The 13,790-nt window shown below is 39.5% G+C and overlaps 1 protein-coding gene across 1 annotated transcript; it reads right to left on the reverse strand.

Annotated features, from left to right (window-relative positions):
* Window positions 1-523: 523 nt before the first annotated feature.
* On the reverse strand, window positions 524-12,831 carry LOC310909820 (uncharacterized protein; the record flags this gene model as incomplete). Its single annotated transcript, XM_083862038.1, has 8 exons — window positions 524-6,072; window positions 7,159-7,254; window positions 7,351-7,442; window positions 7,980-8,125; window positions 9,003-9,025; window positions 10,270-10,503; window positions 10,701-10,787; window positions 12,301-12,831. 8 exons carry the CDS (start codon window positions 12,829-12,831, stop codon window positions 4,417-4,419), a joined length of 2,865 nt encoding a protein of 954 aa, XP_083718164.1. The 3' UTR covers window positions 524-4,416.
* Between the last annotated feature and the right edge of the window lie 959 nt (window positions 12,832-13,790).

Consider the following 13,790-nt stretch of genomic DNA (forward strand, 5'->3'; position numbering starts at 1 on the left):
ATTGGCTTTCTGGGCTGTGAGTGCACATTGCTGGCTTACGTTGAGTTTTTCCATCAACCATCACCCCCAAGTGCTTCTCTACAGGGCTCAATCCATTTTCTCCTCAGCCTGGATTTGTGCCTAAGACTGCACCAACCCAGGTGACTGACTAGATGGCCCTTAAGGTCCTTTCCAGCCCAAACCCTTCTGTAATTCCAGGATTTCAACAAAATATTGACTATATTTAAGAAAACCCAGATGGTATTGCTAATTACTAGGAACTGAGTTTATTAAGTTCCTTTTTAGTAATTAGTGGTCCTTTTTGCAAAACACAAGTCTTCATCATTGATAGAAAGCTCACACAATCTCCTGCTCAGTTTAGCCAGATTTGTCTGCAGTGTTACAGTTTAGCTTGCAACAGGTTGTTCAAACAGTTGATACCATATTCTCAATCTATTAATAAACTATCTTCTCTAATACTACTCTTGAGACTTACATGCTCAATATAATTATAGCAACATGAGACTCTGCAGCATTATTAAACTTATAGCTGTTCTGCAGTGATCCCAGAACACTGGGAGCTGGTGTTAGTATTTCAGGTCATGCCAAATGCTCTCTGCATCCTTACCCAACCTACACAACAGGGTTTATTAACAATGAACTCATTCCAATGCATATCGATTTGATTTTTTTCTTTAGGTTAAATGAAGGAGATGCTTACTATACACTCAAGGATTTTTCACTCTTTATTCAATCTATTTGGTGTCATAAATTTGTGCTTTTTAAAATATAACATATACCTCATTTTCAAAGCAACTTAAAAGGGAACAATGCTCCTTTTTTTTTTTTTATTACACCAGAGCAAGTCTGAGTGAACTGTGATGATCCAAATAATAATGTTCTACTAGCATTTAAACAGCTGGAAGAAAACTATGAAGAGAAACTGAAGTATGTTATCTGAAAAAAAAAAAACCAAAACAAACCAGCTGAAGCTGCAGTACTTAACACTCTTACCACACAGATCAGCAGTCTTTAAGTTAGAAAGTTATTAGATTTGAGTTATCAAATACAATTTCAGAATAAAGCTTTAGTTAATGATCAATAATACAACAATAAATCAAAAATACAAAATAATGCAAAGTTTGTTTTAGGAAGTTAACCTTTACAAATTGACATTTTAGCAGCTCTAATGTTAATTAAACAATTGTTTTTAATAAACTATTTGTTTTTAATGTTTACAAAATGGAATAATTGTACTTGATCTTTCAGTTGCACTTTTTTCCCAGGCAGGGACATGTATGTTAATACAGCTCTCATATATATTGAATGCACATCACAGTTCTGACAGCTGGAGAGATTATCCCCTCAGTAGGACAGCACTAGAAACTTTCAGCTCCTTTGAGATGTTCAACAACTACTTTAGCAATTATAATAAAATAAATTGTTTTAACTGTTTTCCAAGGTTTCTATTAAGTCATGAAGTAGTATCTTCATGAACCACTATAAAAACTTCCAGACTGGCCTGCAGATTTAGTTTACAAAATCTGAAACATATAGAGGGCTTTATACCAGCATAGCAAAGATTGATTAATAAAATATTCCAACCATATGTAGAATTGCTTCATTTTTTACCTCTTGTATCTGAAGGAATCAGAAAGTTACAGAACTGTGTAAAACAAATTACTGAAGTCAGAAAAATATGTTATTTCCTTGGTGCTCTGGGCTTTTTTTTGTTTTTCGTTTCATTTTGTTTGTTTCTTTTTTGTGTGTTTTGGGTTTTTTTGGGTTTTTTTTTTTTTTTTTTTTTTTGGAAAGGGCAAAGTTCTCAGCAGTATTTTCAGACAAATGCTTCACTTTAACACTGCCCTTTTGTTTACCTGTAATCTGAAAAAATATTCTCACATACCTAAGTTTAGATAACCCAGGAAAGTGAGATTTCGACATCAGTCCTCACCATCACACGCACTTTTATGACGATGACCAAGATAGTGGTGTAAGTTGTTCTCTAGATAATAAGCAAAATATGCATTAAGGACAACTCTGAATTCCATTTCTTTGATTTTGCACTGTTGATCCAAGATCATTGACTGTCCTGCTTCCAGCCAGGACAGGATTAATTTTTACAGTAGTCAGGAGGAGGCATGCCTAAGACCTAGAGGTTATTCTGTACCTCACATCATTTCAGGGATCAGGGGAAGGGCTCTCCTCTGGGTCAGCACAGTACGGCCAACCGAGTGGGCAACCATCTTGTTGGTGGGGGTTTCTGTGTCAGTCTTACCTGCCCTATAAAGCCTGAAGGCTGAGCTATAAGGCACTTGGACAACAATGCTGGAAAAGCAGCCCTAGGACTGTAGCAAACCCCCACACCCACACTTTCTACTTTCAAAGTAGTATAGAGGAGTCTTTATTTGCTTTATCAGTCTATAATCATGTCTTTTCACTAAGAGACAAAGTATCTGCATAGAAGTTTAACTTTATCAAACTCTCATGAAATAACAGAATTTACAAGACAGGTTGAAAATATGTAAGCTGCAGAAACTTTTTATAATTTCTGATAAACCTACCTCATTAAGATTTTTGTCACTGCAGAAGAAAACATTTTCTGCAACTTTCTGGCAAAGAATTTTACAGGTGCCTCATCTGTGACTCTAAAATTGTTCATTTATCTCGCTCGACCAACCTCCACCTGTGACATTCTCTGCCACTATCACCTCCCTCACCCTTTGTCTTCCAGTGATTTGAATTAACATTTCTCTCCTACACATAAAAACAAGACAAGAATATTTAGAGATAACAGCAGAAAAAAGTCTTAAGAGAAAACTGAAATACAGTAAGGTTTAAGAGATGAGCATCAAGAACGAAAAGATTAACCATAAGAATTTTCACCACCTTCCTTACTAAAATGCAGACAGAAAAGTAGTATTATTAGTTGTTATAAATACTAGAAACTATTTTTTCAGCACATTTAATAAAGCAATGCACTGCCATAGAAAAATTGAGGCCAAGAACTGAACACAAATGAAATTAGCTCAACATTTCCTGAAACAAGAATAGTTTCTCTAAGTATTATGTCACAGTAGAGATTTAAATTGCAGAGATTTAAATTTAATTAATATTTTTCTTACAGAGTTAGAGGTAATTTGCAGATTATTGATTCTTCTAGTTGCCAGTGAAAACTTCTGAAGGAATATTAAATATTCTGCATTTTGATTTAATACTTGCCAGTTGACGTATCTATCTAATACAGAATTAATTTCTTCAAAGTCTAGCATCAGCTTCTGCTGAAGAATGAACAGTAAGCAAAATAGAGCTTTATTCTGAAACAGCACTACTGTCTGTGTATTCCAGTAACTAAAGCACAGTTATCTCTTGGATCCAATACCTAAACCATGACATCCAACAAAATGGCCAGCAAAGTAGAAAAGATGGTCTTTTTATCCATACTTTGTATTGATATTCTGACTAAAAATTCCATGAGTTCTAAATCATTAATACATAAAGTGGTAAGTACTGGTTACCTTTTTTCTTGTCATTACACACAGATTTTAAAAGAAATTTTTTTGTGTTTTAAAAGCTAGGTTCTCCAAAAGCTTTCAATAAAACAGCAAGTTAATCTGTCCAAGTATTCCTAAACTGTTCCCAAAAAGAGCTGAAATTTAATTGTGATGTTTCTTTTTTCTGAAGGCAGCACTTCAGAGGTGTAGCTGACACCCTTCTGCAGTGTATAACGAGAACACTCATACAACGCTTCCATTTCAAAAGCACAAGAGAAATTATTGGAATTACACTCAAACTTACACCTTCAACATACAGTAAATGCATCACAGAAAGGCAAACAGCCAAGAGGAGATAAGCAAAACAATTTTTAGTAATGCCTTCAATATCCTTTATTTTTGTTGTGGCTCTCCTCCCTCTCTGCCTGTGAGGTGAATGTTTTCTGCTGTTCTCTTATCCATTTAAGTGCAAGTGCTGCTGTACACAGACAGCAATTTAGTGCCTCCTGCCACTTAGGCTTCACCCAGCTCACTTTGAGACATCTCAGTTCCCCATCCCCCAAACACACCCCAGAAGGTTTTGTATTCTTGAAGATGCAGCATCTATAGCTATGCTTTGGTCTTGAGCCAGACATGACATTTTTTGGTTGTTTCTTGAGGTTGTGACTATACCATAAAAATCACTTCATTGCAATGGACTGCTCACAAGCAGTTGTTTCCAACACAGATGCCTTGACTGCAAGAAGCAGGGAGAACAGCAGTAAAACCACAACTATCCCCACCTTTTAATGTGTTAAGTAGCATTTATTTAATTCTAGCTTATTTTCCTCTTCAGTCTCTCTTCACATCTGATTTTCATCTACCAGAGATTTTTGTCTTCAGCAAGAGAAAAATATTCTGATGCATGGCTGGTATCAGTAGACACAGATGTTTGACTTAGCTCTTAAGTGTCAGAAGTGCTGTCTCTTAGCATTCCTCCTGTCTCGCTTGCTGCAAGCACAGAACCGCCTAAAGATGGATCACTGCATGTGCCAGGAACAGAACAAGCTGTGTTCTGAAACTGTACAGGCTCAGGTTTATCCTCCCTTCTAGGACACATACAGCTGTTTTCAGCAACAGTTTCTTCTTCTTTTACCTTTTTTTGTTGTGCTGCCGTAGCGAGTTGAGCGGAAGATGCAGTCTCATATTCAACAGGAAGGACTCCTGAACATAAAGGCTGACAAGGAATGTTACCATCATCAAGCCTTTCTGCATTTTCAGTGTTTTTAGATGAGTTCACAGGCAAACACGAGCCTTCGCATTTTGGATGACTATGAAGAGAAGCAGGCTCTGCACACTCTGAAGATACAGATTTCCCTAGATTTAGAAGTTTATCAGATTTCGTCTTCTCCTTATCCATTTTTTCTGTTCTGTTTCCAGAAAAAAATATGGAAGAAGTCAGCGAATCAGTGGTACCTCTGACAATGCCTCCAAATGAAAATACTGGTGAAGGCAATGGAAAATTACATTTGAAAGAAAATGCACAATTACTGGTAGGAAGAGGAGTCTTGGAGACACCATTAATCCCAGCTCCAGTGCTGGTTTCTGATGTACCACAAGCTACAGCTGTGCTGGATTCTGAAGTGTGAGGGTTTTGTTCCCCTAAGACAGGTGGTTTCTGTGTACCATATCCTGCAGGTTCCTTTGAACAAGGTGTTTTTTCCCTCATGTGAGATAACATTTTTCTGTCAGATGGCTTCTCAGATTGGCTAAAGTATGAGGATGATGGTAACACCTTACACGAATTACTAACTTCCGATCCTGCAAACCAATCTCTTTCTGAATTGCTGAAGGGAAACAAAATGTGTGGTTTCTCACTTTCTGCTGAGTCTAAATTAGGACTTGTTGAAGCATCACAAACTATGTTTTTGGTTTCAGGACTGTATTTATCCTGGTTATTGGTTTTATCCACCTTATCGCATCTCCCTAAATAAAACTGATGGAAATCACATCTCTTGTCTTGCTTTTTAAAGGAAAATGCACCTCTATCTTTACTAAATCTTGGCAATGAGTTGTTAGATGCACTGAAAGTAAAAGGTACACCTGAAGGTTGCTCTGCTGAAATATCTACAGATTCTGAATTTGGAACAGTAACAGCCACTGTTGCTGCTGGCTTTAAGTCTGATGAAGTGCTAGAATTTGAGTTCATTTCGCTGGAAACAGTACTTGCTGATGCCTGTCTTGGCCATTTTTCTTTAATTAACAAATCTGGAGAGGTTTCTGACAAGGCTGGAGTGGCCACTTCCTGGCCACTTCCCTCATGATATAATTTTAAGTCACCATTCGTTTCAGAAGAAGTCATATTTGTGGATGGGATGCTATGAGCACTACTTCCAGAAAAGTTTCTTTTGTCAAAGCCACCTCCTCTTTGCAAGGCTCCCGTTTTTATTTTAACTGTGCTGTTTGCTTTGGTAGGTGAAGATGTAAGAGAAGTTCCTGAGGACTTATCCTTGGAGGCCTCAGCAGTTACAAATTTATAATTTTTGTTTGCAGGGAAATTTTGAGTCTTAAACACATTGGGGAGCTTCTGGAGTTCCATATAGTATTTGTAACGTAACTCCTGTAACGACAGGAAAAAAAAGAATAAAAATACCACATTATCTAACACAGCATTTGTGGATTCAGAGTTTATAAAACTCAGGTATAACTAAGACTGAAGAAAAGTTTTCCTGTATTCTAGAGAATTTATAATGTATTTTTCCATTGGTACTGGAAAGCAACATGACACAAGTCATCACAGAAGTGCTTTAAAGACAATTGAAGAAGATACATATAGAACCCTGATGACCAAGTAGGTTTTGAAAGAGAAGACTACGGAAAACTGTATTTAAAGTCACTATCAAAACAAAAAATAGGCAAAAACACGAACTTAGATATTAAGCAACAAATTCTCAATCCAAGTCTCATGAAAAATAGCCATCTGAAATTAAGTTAGATGGTGGGGTTCTTGTTCTTTTTTGTTATTATATAGAATTACATTCTTAATGCAACAGAAAATATATATTTTCCAAAATAATGCAGAAAAAAACCTTCTATATTTAAAAAACCTAAGCAACATTTTAATTCAATCATCTGCCACTGGTATTCTCAGAATATGCATAATGTGATTCACTGCCACAGCCATGCTTCACTAACTGTAACTGGAATCATTCTGTACAGAACAATACTCAGCCACCCACACGGAGCTGCTACTAAGTTAAAAAAAAAATTAAAAATCTAGTTGTATAACTACGTAATTCAAAATGAAACAAAAAAAGAGATTTAATTCAGTTTCACGTCAAATTATTATATGGTCTTACAAAATAGAACTCTATTCTATAGAAAACAGAATACAGGCACATGACTTCCTCTTCAAATATTTACCAGGGAAGCTTTTTCAGATTAGAAAGCTACAGATGTGACTCAAAAAGCTACACTAAATATAAAAGTAAATATTTGAAGTCAGTAGTAAGATTAAGCTTCAGCTTTCTAAATGCAAAAAAACAGTAAAATTCTGACAGCTTTAATACCTAGTCAGATTTCATTCTAGAATTGGAAGGGTAACTTTCTACTGAGGAAACTGAAAAACATGTTAAAAGCTTATTTAGAACGTTGCATCACAAGAGATAGTAACTTAGCCATACTTACAACTGATGTTCAATCATACCTCATGGCTCATATTTCGAAATTCTGACATTTCTGATATTGACATAAAGCGAGTAGGGGTCCTACCACCGTCTGCTTCATCCTGTCCTGCTACAGGCTGAAAAATATTTTTCAGCAGACATTATATTTCATTTTGGTAAGACAAAACAGACAAAATAGTACCATGCTGAAGACCACATAGCCAATAACTTACAAGAAATGTGTTGGGTATATTCTTCTGATCCTGCCACTGCTTTATGATATCTTTAAATAGAGTTGAGCTCTCATTTCCTTCATAAGGTAGCTCTATTAGAAAGAACATAAAGTGATGGACAATATATTAAACATAGAAAACATTGAAAGGTTCCTGTGCAGCTAAACAGATTCCATTTAAGAACAAAAATACAGTGCCCTAAGTGAGACCCTAGCCCTTGCTGAATTTTTTTTGTGATACGCATTTTCTTAAATGCTGGAAATGCCTGGCCTTAGAGAAAGCATAACACCTCCTCCTGTGAGGTAAAGGCACTTAATGTAAGCACAGCCAACATCAGCACAACATACTACAACAAACACCCATCTGGTTCACAACAACACACTTCTGTCAGTGGCACTATTGGCTGGCTATGAAAAGTATGGGACTAGAGATTCCAAAAATACAGCCTAGGAACTTCCAAGAGAAAGCACATTCATAAAACACATTTAAAAACCCCTCATGAATTTATCATTCATTTAATTTTCTCAGATGCTTTCTTGCATGGGTTTGCCATGTAGATTGTTTATTAGCAATTGGTTCCTCGAGTTTCTAGACTTCCCCAAATGTTGTCTTAAGTCCTTCTTCCCCACCTTGAACAATGCCTGCATCAACAGGTGTTAATTCCAATGCTAAGATTTCATTAACCACAGACTTGATATCTATCTTCTTTGGTATATACACTGGTGGTTTTTCCCAGTTGGATGCTATATTCATCACATCAAGCTGAGTTTTCATTCTGGAAAAAGAAAAAAAAAAACAACAACACAACCAAAAAGGAACCAACTTAAATGTTTTTCTTCATGCTTGTGTGCTAGCTAAATTATACCTGCCTAATATTAAAAAAAAATTATAAAGAAATCACTTGGAAGGAGAAGGAGTCAGAAAAATTATGTCTAAAATAAAATTTCAAGTTCTCTACAATTTTTTGTCTTAGAACTTGTTCATTTGAATTAGGTTTTATAAACAGTGAAAACTGCAAGAAGTAGTGCTGGTAGGTGAGCAAAAAATCAGCCCCTCCACTTTCCTTAGTGTACATCACCTGAATCTAAATTATACTCCTTCTTCAGAGGGCATTGCCAATGTTAGTCTGAAACACAATATATTTTTAAGAACTTCATTTCCAATATTCTTTCTTAAAAATAGGTTAAAAGATTTTAAGAAATGTAATTAAGAAACCCTTAGAAAATATTACATGGTATGTGCACTACCAACACAAAAACAAAGATTCTGCAGTATCTCCACACACTCTCTTACACTGAAAGATTTCTATAAAAGCTTCAAGCATGCTTCAGTGCTCCTGAGTTTAAGTAAGATATCTGAAAATATCCAATCACCAAGTATTAATGGATTTCTATATTTGCTTTTTATTAGGGAGATATTTCAAAAGCTTGGTTATCTCTAATCCTAGATAGTATGTCATGCAAATTCTTTACACATTTCCTAAAATTTGGAATATTGGGCATCCAAAAATCTGAAAGTATTATAATCTCTTAATTACTCAATATTATTTTCATTTTAAATTCCTTATCTTATGATAGCCAATGTAGCTATTTTTTTAATCTTAAAAATCTAAAAGAAAACTAAGGAACTAACAAAACATGAAAAAAATATACCTTGTATTCAAGCCACAGGCAACCTATAAATAAAACAAGAATTTGTAAGATGAGCATTTCTCCAACTATCAGGAAGTTATTGCTTCATCAAAACACTTGAGAGACTGAAGTGCCTATCTTCATTTCCCAGAACTATAGAAAATAAAGCTGTTAACATTAAAAAACCAACCAACTAAACCCCAACCTAAACAAGTATGTCTGTGACAACCATTTTTCTTGTAATATTTTGTGATAAATACAAAAAGAACTCTTTAAGAGCTAAATGAGGGCATTCAAATCAAGGTCCACAGAAATTGAGATACTTGTAAACATTCAAATGAAGGACTATTTTGTATTTCTTGGAGAGGCAAGCCTCTGCTATGTGCTCTCAATATGCTATTATACTAAAAACAGCTGTCTTTTAGTTTTAATTCTGGCAGATAATGGTGGTAAGAAGTGCACTGTGGTCCTGTGAGATTTCCCAAAGAACATTAATGAAAAGTAAAAAACTTGACTGGATTAGAGCTGCTTCCCTATAAAAACCTGGTGATCTCACTGTACTGCATCTTTACACAACAAAACCAATGTAGTGTTACTGTTAGCAGGGAGGTGCTAAGTTAAGAGAAAGAAAACAAATTACAGAAAAAGGAAGTAGATGAACAGGAGGAACGGGAGGAAAAAGATGAGGAAGGTAAGAAGGAACCACAGACAAAAGTGGAGGAAGAACAGAAGGAACAGTCAGAATACAAAGCAAACCAGGAGACATAGGAGGAAGAAGATGAAAACAAGATGGGAAGTGACAAGAAAAAAGGGGGAGGAGGAACAACAGGAAGAAAAGGAGGAAGTTGACAAAGAGAGATGTGGCAGTGATTAGTGACATACTAATCACCAGAATATTTCTTCCAGAAGTGGGAGTTGCTTTTACTTCAAGTAAAAGTTAAATTTTCCTTCGCAGGTTGTCATCAGACACTTAGTCAAAATCTCTGTTTTCTTAGCGCCCCGTTTATTTGGAGGCGCCAAAGGACCCAAAGCAGAAATCACCAATATTCTGTTTCTTAGGAAAGGAAACAGTAAAAAAAATTCACTAAGAAGCTGCATATAAAACTTTTCCAAGCTTTTCTAAAAATGAAAGACATTGTTATAAAAAAGTAAATAGTATTAAGTAATTTTAATCTATGTTTTTCATTTGTTGACTGCTTTTCCTGATTGATTATAATCATGATCTACAATACAGCAGGCTCTATTTGAGTTCTTTATACAACTGATATTAAAAACAAAAGGCCATCACCTCCAGGAAACACTGAGGATCACACTCATGGACAAGCTTTTCACAATCCTTCAAAAAATTCTCAATGGTCTTCTTGTGAGTTTCTTTCATTTTCTTCCAAATTTGAAATTCTTTCTCTTTTTTATCTCTTTGATTTTCAACATCTTCTAGTAATTGCTGTTTTTTCATTTCTAGAGTTTTGAAAATTTCTCCAAATTTCATCTCAATTATCTCCATATCACTTTTCAGCATCATCTAGAAACATGAGAACACAAGAAGAGATGCAAATGAAATAGCAATGTCTACACAGAGTCACTTCTCTTAGAAAGCTCAGAGCACATCTATGCCACAAAGAGCACCTGTATGCTCCAGGCTGTGAATAAACTATCATGAGAAGAGAAACAAAGACACACACACACACACACAAAGAATATCCAGCATTTGTAACTCACATCTGCATCATTTGGTCCTTTTGAGATCTCATTTACCAGCTTCTCATTTATTATCCTCATTTGTTTCAGAGTGCTAAAGAAGGTTAACTGCAAGACAATTGAAACACTTATTACAACTTTATCCATTCCATAAAATACATTTTGAGTACTTATCTAGAATCAGACCAAGACAAACAAGGAGCTACTGGAGAGGGTCCAGTGGATGACCACAAGGATGATCAGGGGTCTGAAGCATCTCTTTTATGAGGAGAGACTGCAGGAACTGGGCCTGTTTAGTCTTGGAGAAGATTGAAAGGAGATCTCATTGACGAATATAAGTATCATAAGCACATTGTTTTCCTCAGGCTTTTTTTTAACACCTCTCCTCACACACATCTATAACAATATAAGTTTTAATGGTGTTATTCCAATTTGGCAAAAAACTGTGTGATACTCACTTTTTCTTTTTTATGCCTCACATTGCTGAAACAGAAAGCTGTTCATAATCAAGACATTTGTTTGAGTTTAAACTAATATTATCACTGAGTCTGCCTCCTTTATTTCTCTACAGCATCACTACTTTACATTAGGTAGTATTATGTCTAGTGCAAAGGCTCTTTTCCCCTGGTTTCCCAAGTGACATACAATTGGTGATGGGAAAGGCAGGAGGAAAATCAGTGTAAAGGCAACTTTCGTCTTAAAGAATAGTCAATCCCGTATTTAAACTTTTATACTTGTACTTTTTTTTTCATCATTGCCCTGCACAACAGAACTGCCACCCTGCGCTCAATTCAAACAGGGCATGAAAAGCTTATCCTACCCAATTAGTCCCTATTTTGTTAAAAATCACAAGTTCTACAACCAGGCAACCAACCATGATGGCAGACAGTTGCCTTCTTATGCAAACTGTAAAGCATCTTGTTTATACATTTGTTATTACTCACCCAAACTACTTATCCCTAAATATATAATTATCTGTGACCCAAATTACCTATCGCAGCTAGAGAGCCTATAAACAAAACCTTCTGTGGGTGGGTTTTTTGGAGTTGTTAGACCTTCCTTTCTGACGAATATAAATATCTCAAAGGCAGGTGCCAAAAGGAGGGTGCCAGACTCTTTTCAGTGGGCACCACTGAAAAGACAGGACAAGGAGCACTGGCCATAAACTAAACCACAAGACATTTCATCTCAGCGTGAGGAAGAACTTCTTTACGCTGTGGGTGGGAGAGCACTGCAACAGGCTGCCTACGGAGGCAGGCGAAACAACAAAACCAAACACCATCACCCCTACCCACCAAATCAAACCAAAAAACTCGACACCACCTCAAAATCAACTCTGCAGGTCTTTCGGTAACTGGGTTCAGATATGCCGCTACTGTAACACGGCCTGGTCGCCCGTGGGCGTTGGAAACGGACAACCAGCAGTCCACAAACAACTTTTTACTGAAAGTAAAAACTCGACACCACCCCACAGCAGCACAAGCCCTCTGCCTCTCTCCTGCCCACCACGCCGCGGCTTTTCCTGTGTTTCTGAGTAAAACAACCTGTACCCGGTGGGATCTCCGGCCCCACCTCCCAGCCAGGCCAGGCCCCTGGAGCGGGCGGGGAGCACCGCACTTACTTTTTCTTCCTGGTACACGGTGTCGATGAGGTTGACAGAGTGGAAGATGCCCTGGTGCTCCTCGGAGACGCACTGCCCGCAGCCCGCCTGCCGGCACATGCGGCAGTAGAGCTGCACCGGCCGGTTCGGGTGTTTGTGGCAGCTCCCCCCGAAGGCCTGCGGGGACAGCAGCTCGGAGCCCGCCTTGGGCCCCAGCGCCGCCTGCCCGCCCGCCGCGCCGGCCCGGTAGAGCTTCACCACCTCGGCCAGGGTGGTGTTGACGGGCAGGGCGGCCACCCCGCCGCGGGGCAGCAGGCACAGCTTCCTGCACAGCGGGCACGGCACCCGGGCGCACGACGGGCCCGGGCCCGGCGCCCCGCGGCCCAGACGGGCCTGGCCCGGACCGCGCTGCAGCTGCCGCAGGCGGGCGGCCTCGGCCGAGGCCAGGCACTCCAGCACGCAGCCCCGGCAGAAGTTGTGCGAGCACAGCGGCAGCGTCACCGGCTCCTCCAGCAGCGACAGGCACACGGCGCACGTCAGGCTCGCCTCCATCGGCGGCGGGGAAGGGACGAGCGGGCGCCGCTCCTGCTGTTGCTGCTCCGGGTCCCGCTCGTCTCGCTGCTCCGCCGCTTCCAGCTCGACGGCACCGCGGGGCCGCGGCCGGGCTGCCCCAGGACCGGCACACCGCGCTCCGAACGCCGCTGCCAGCCGTCAACTTCCTAAGAAGTGGCGCCCAGCCGCGGGGGGCGGGGCGACCAGAGGAGCGTTGGCGATAGGTGGAGGCGCGAGATTGACATCGCACTTCTCCAATAAAAGCAGGCGAAAGAGCAAGGGGGCGGGGCGAGCTGTTTTGGCCCTTCCTCCTGGCTGGCGCGTGAGTGCCCGCGCGGCGTGGCGTCCGCGGGGTCCTAGCGCCGCCGCCGCCATTTTGGGGCGGGCTGTGGGCGGGACTGCCCCTCATGTGCTGGGGCGGGAGCTCAAAGCGTTTGTCGGCGAGAAAAGTGTCGCCGTTCTTTTCTACAAACCCGCAGAGTTAAAATGAAGTGACTGCGCAGTAACTTCGGTTTAGCATTATATTAGTGCTGAGTAATTGGGACAGCAACAGTGCTCAGCTCATTCTCCTCCGCCCCCCCCGCCCTCCCTCCCCCCCCCCTTTTTTTTTTTTTTTTTACTTCCTCCTCCCAAAGTTCTGGGTTAATAATTTTATTATCCACCCAAAGTGTTTGGAAATGGGTCAAACTCAAGAGAGATTCGAAAAAAAATTATTATAAATCAATGTATTGGTAACACGATGCCAGTGTTTGCAAAGAAGCCAGCTGGGCTGTAATCAGTGTTATTTGCAGACGCTGAGGGCAGCGGCGGGTGCGCAAAGGCGAGCACGTATTTGTGCCTTCCTGTAGCAGTGCTGTATCCAGCCACAGGGACTGCACCTGCAGAAAGTACTTCTCTAAAAACACCCAGAAGCTCTATGCCCAGCTGGACACCTTGTGGCGGCGGAAGAAAAGCCACAG

The sequence above is a fragment of the Zosterops lateralis genome, assembly GCF_965231275.1.
Source record: "Zosterops lateralis genome assembly, chromosome: 5".
NCBI classification, from domain to species: domain Eukaryota; kingdom Metazoa; phylum Chordata; class Aves; order Passeriformes; family Zosteropidae; genus Zosterops; species Zosterops lateralis.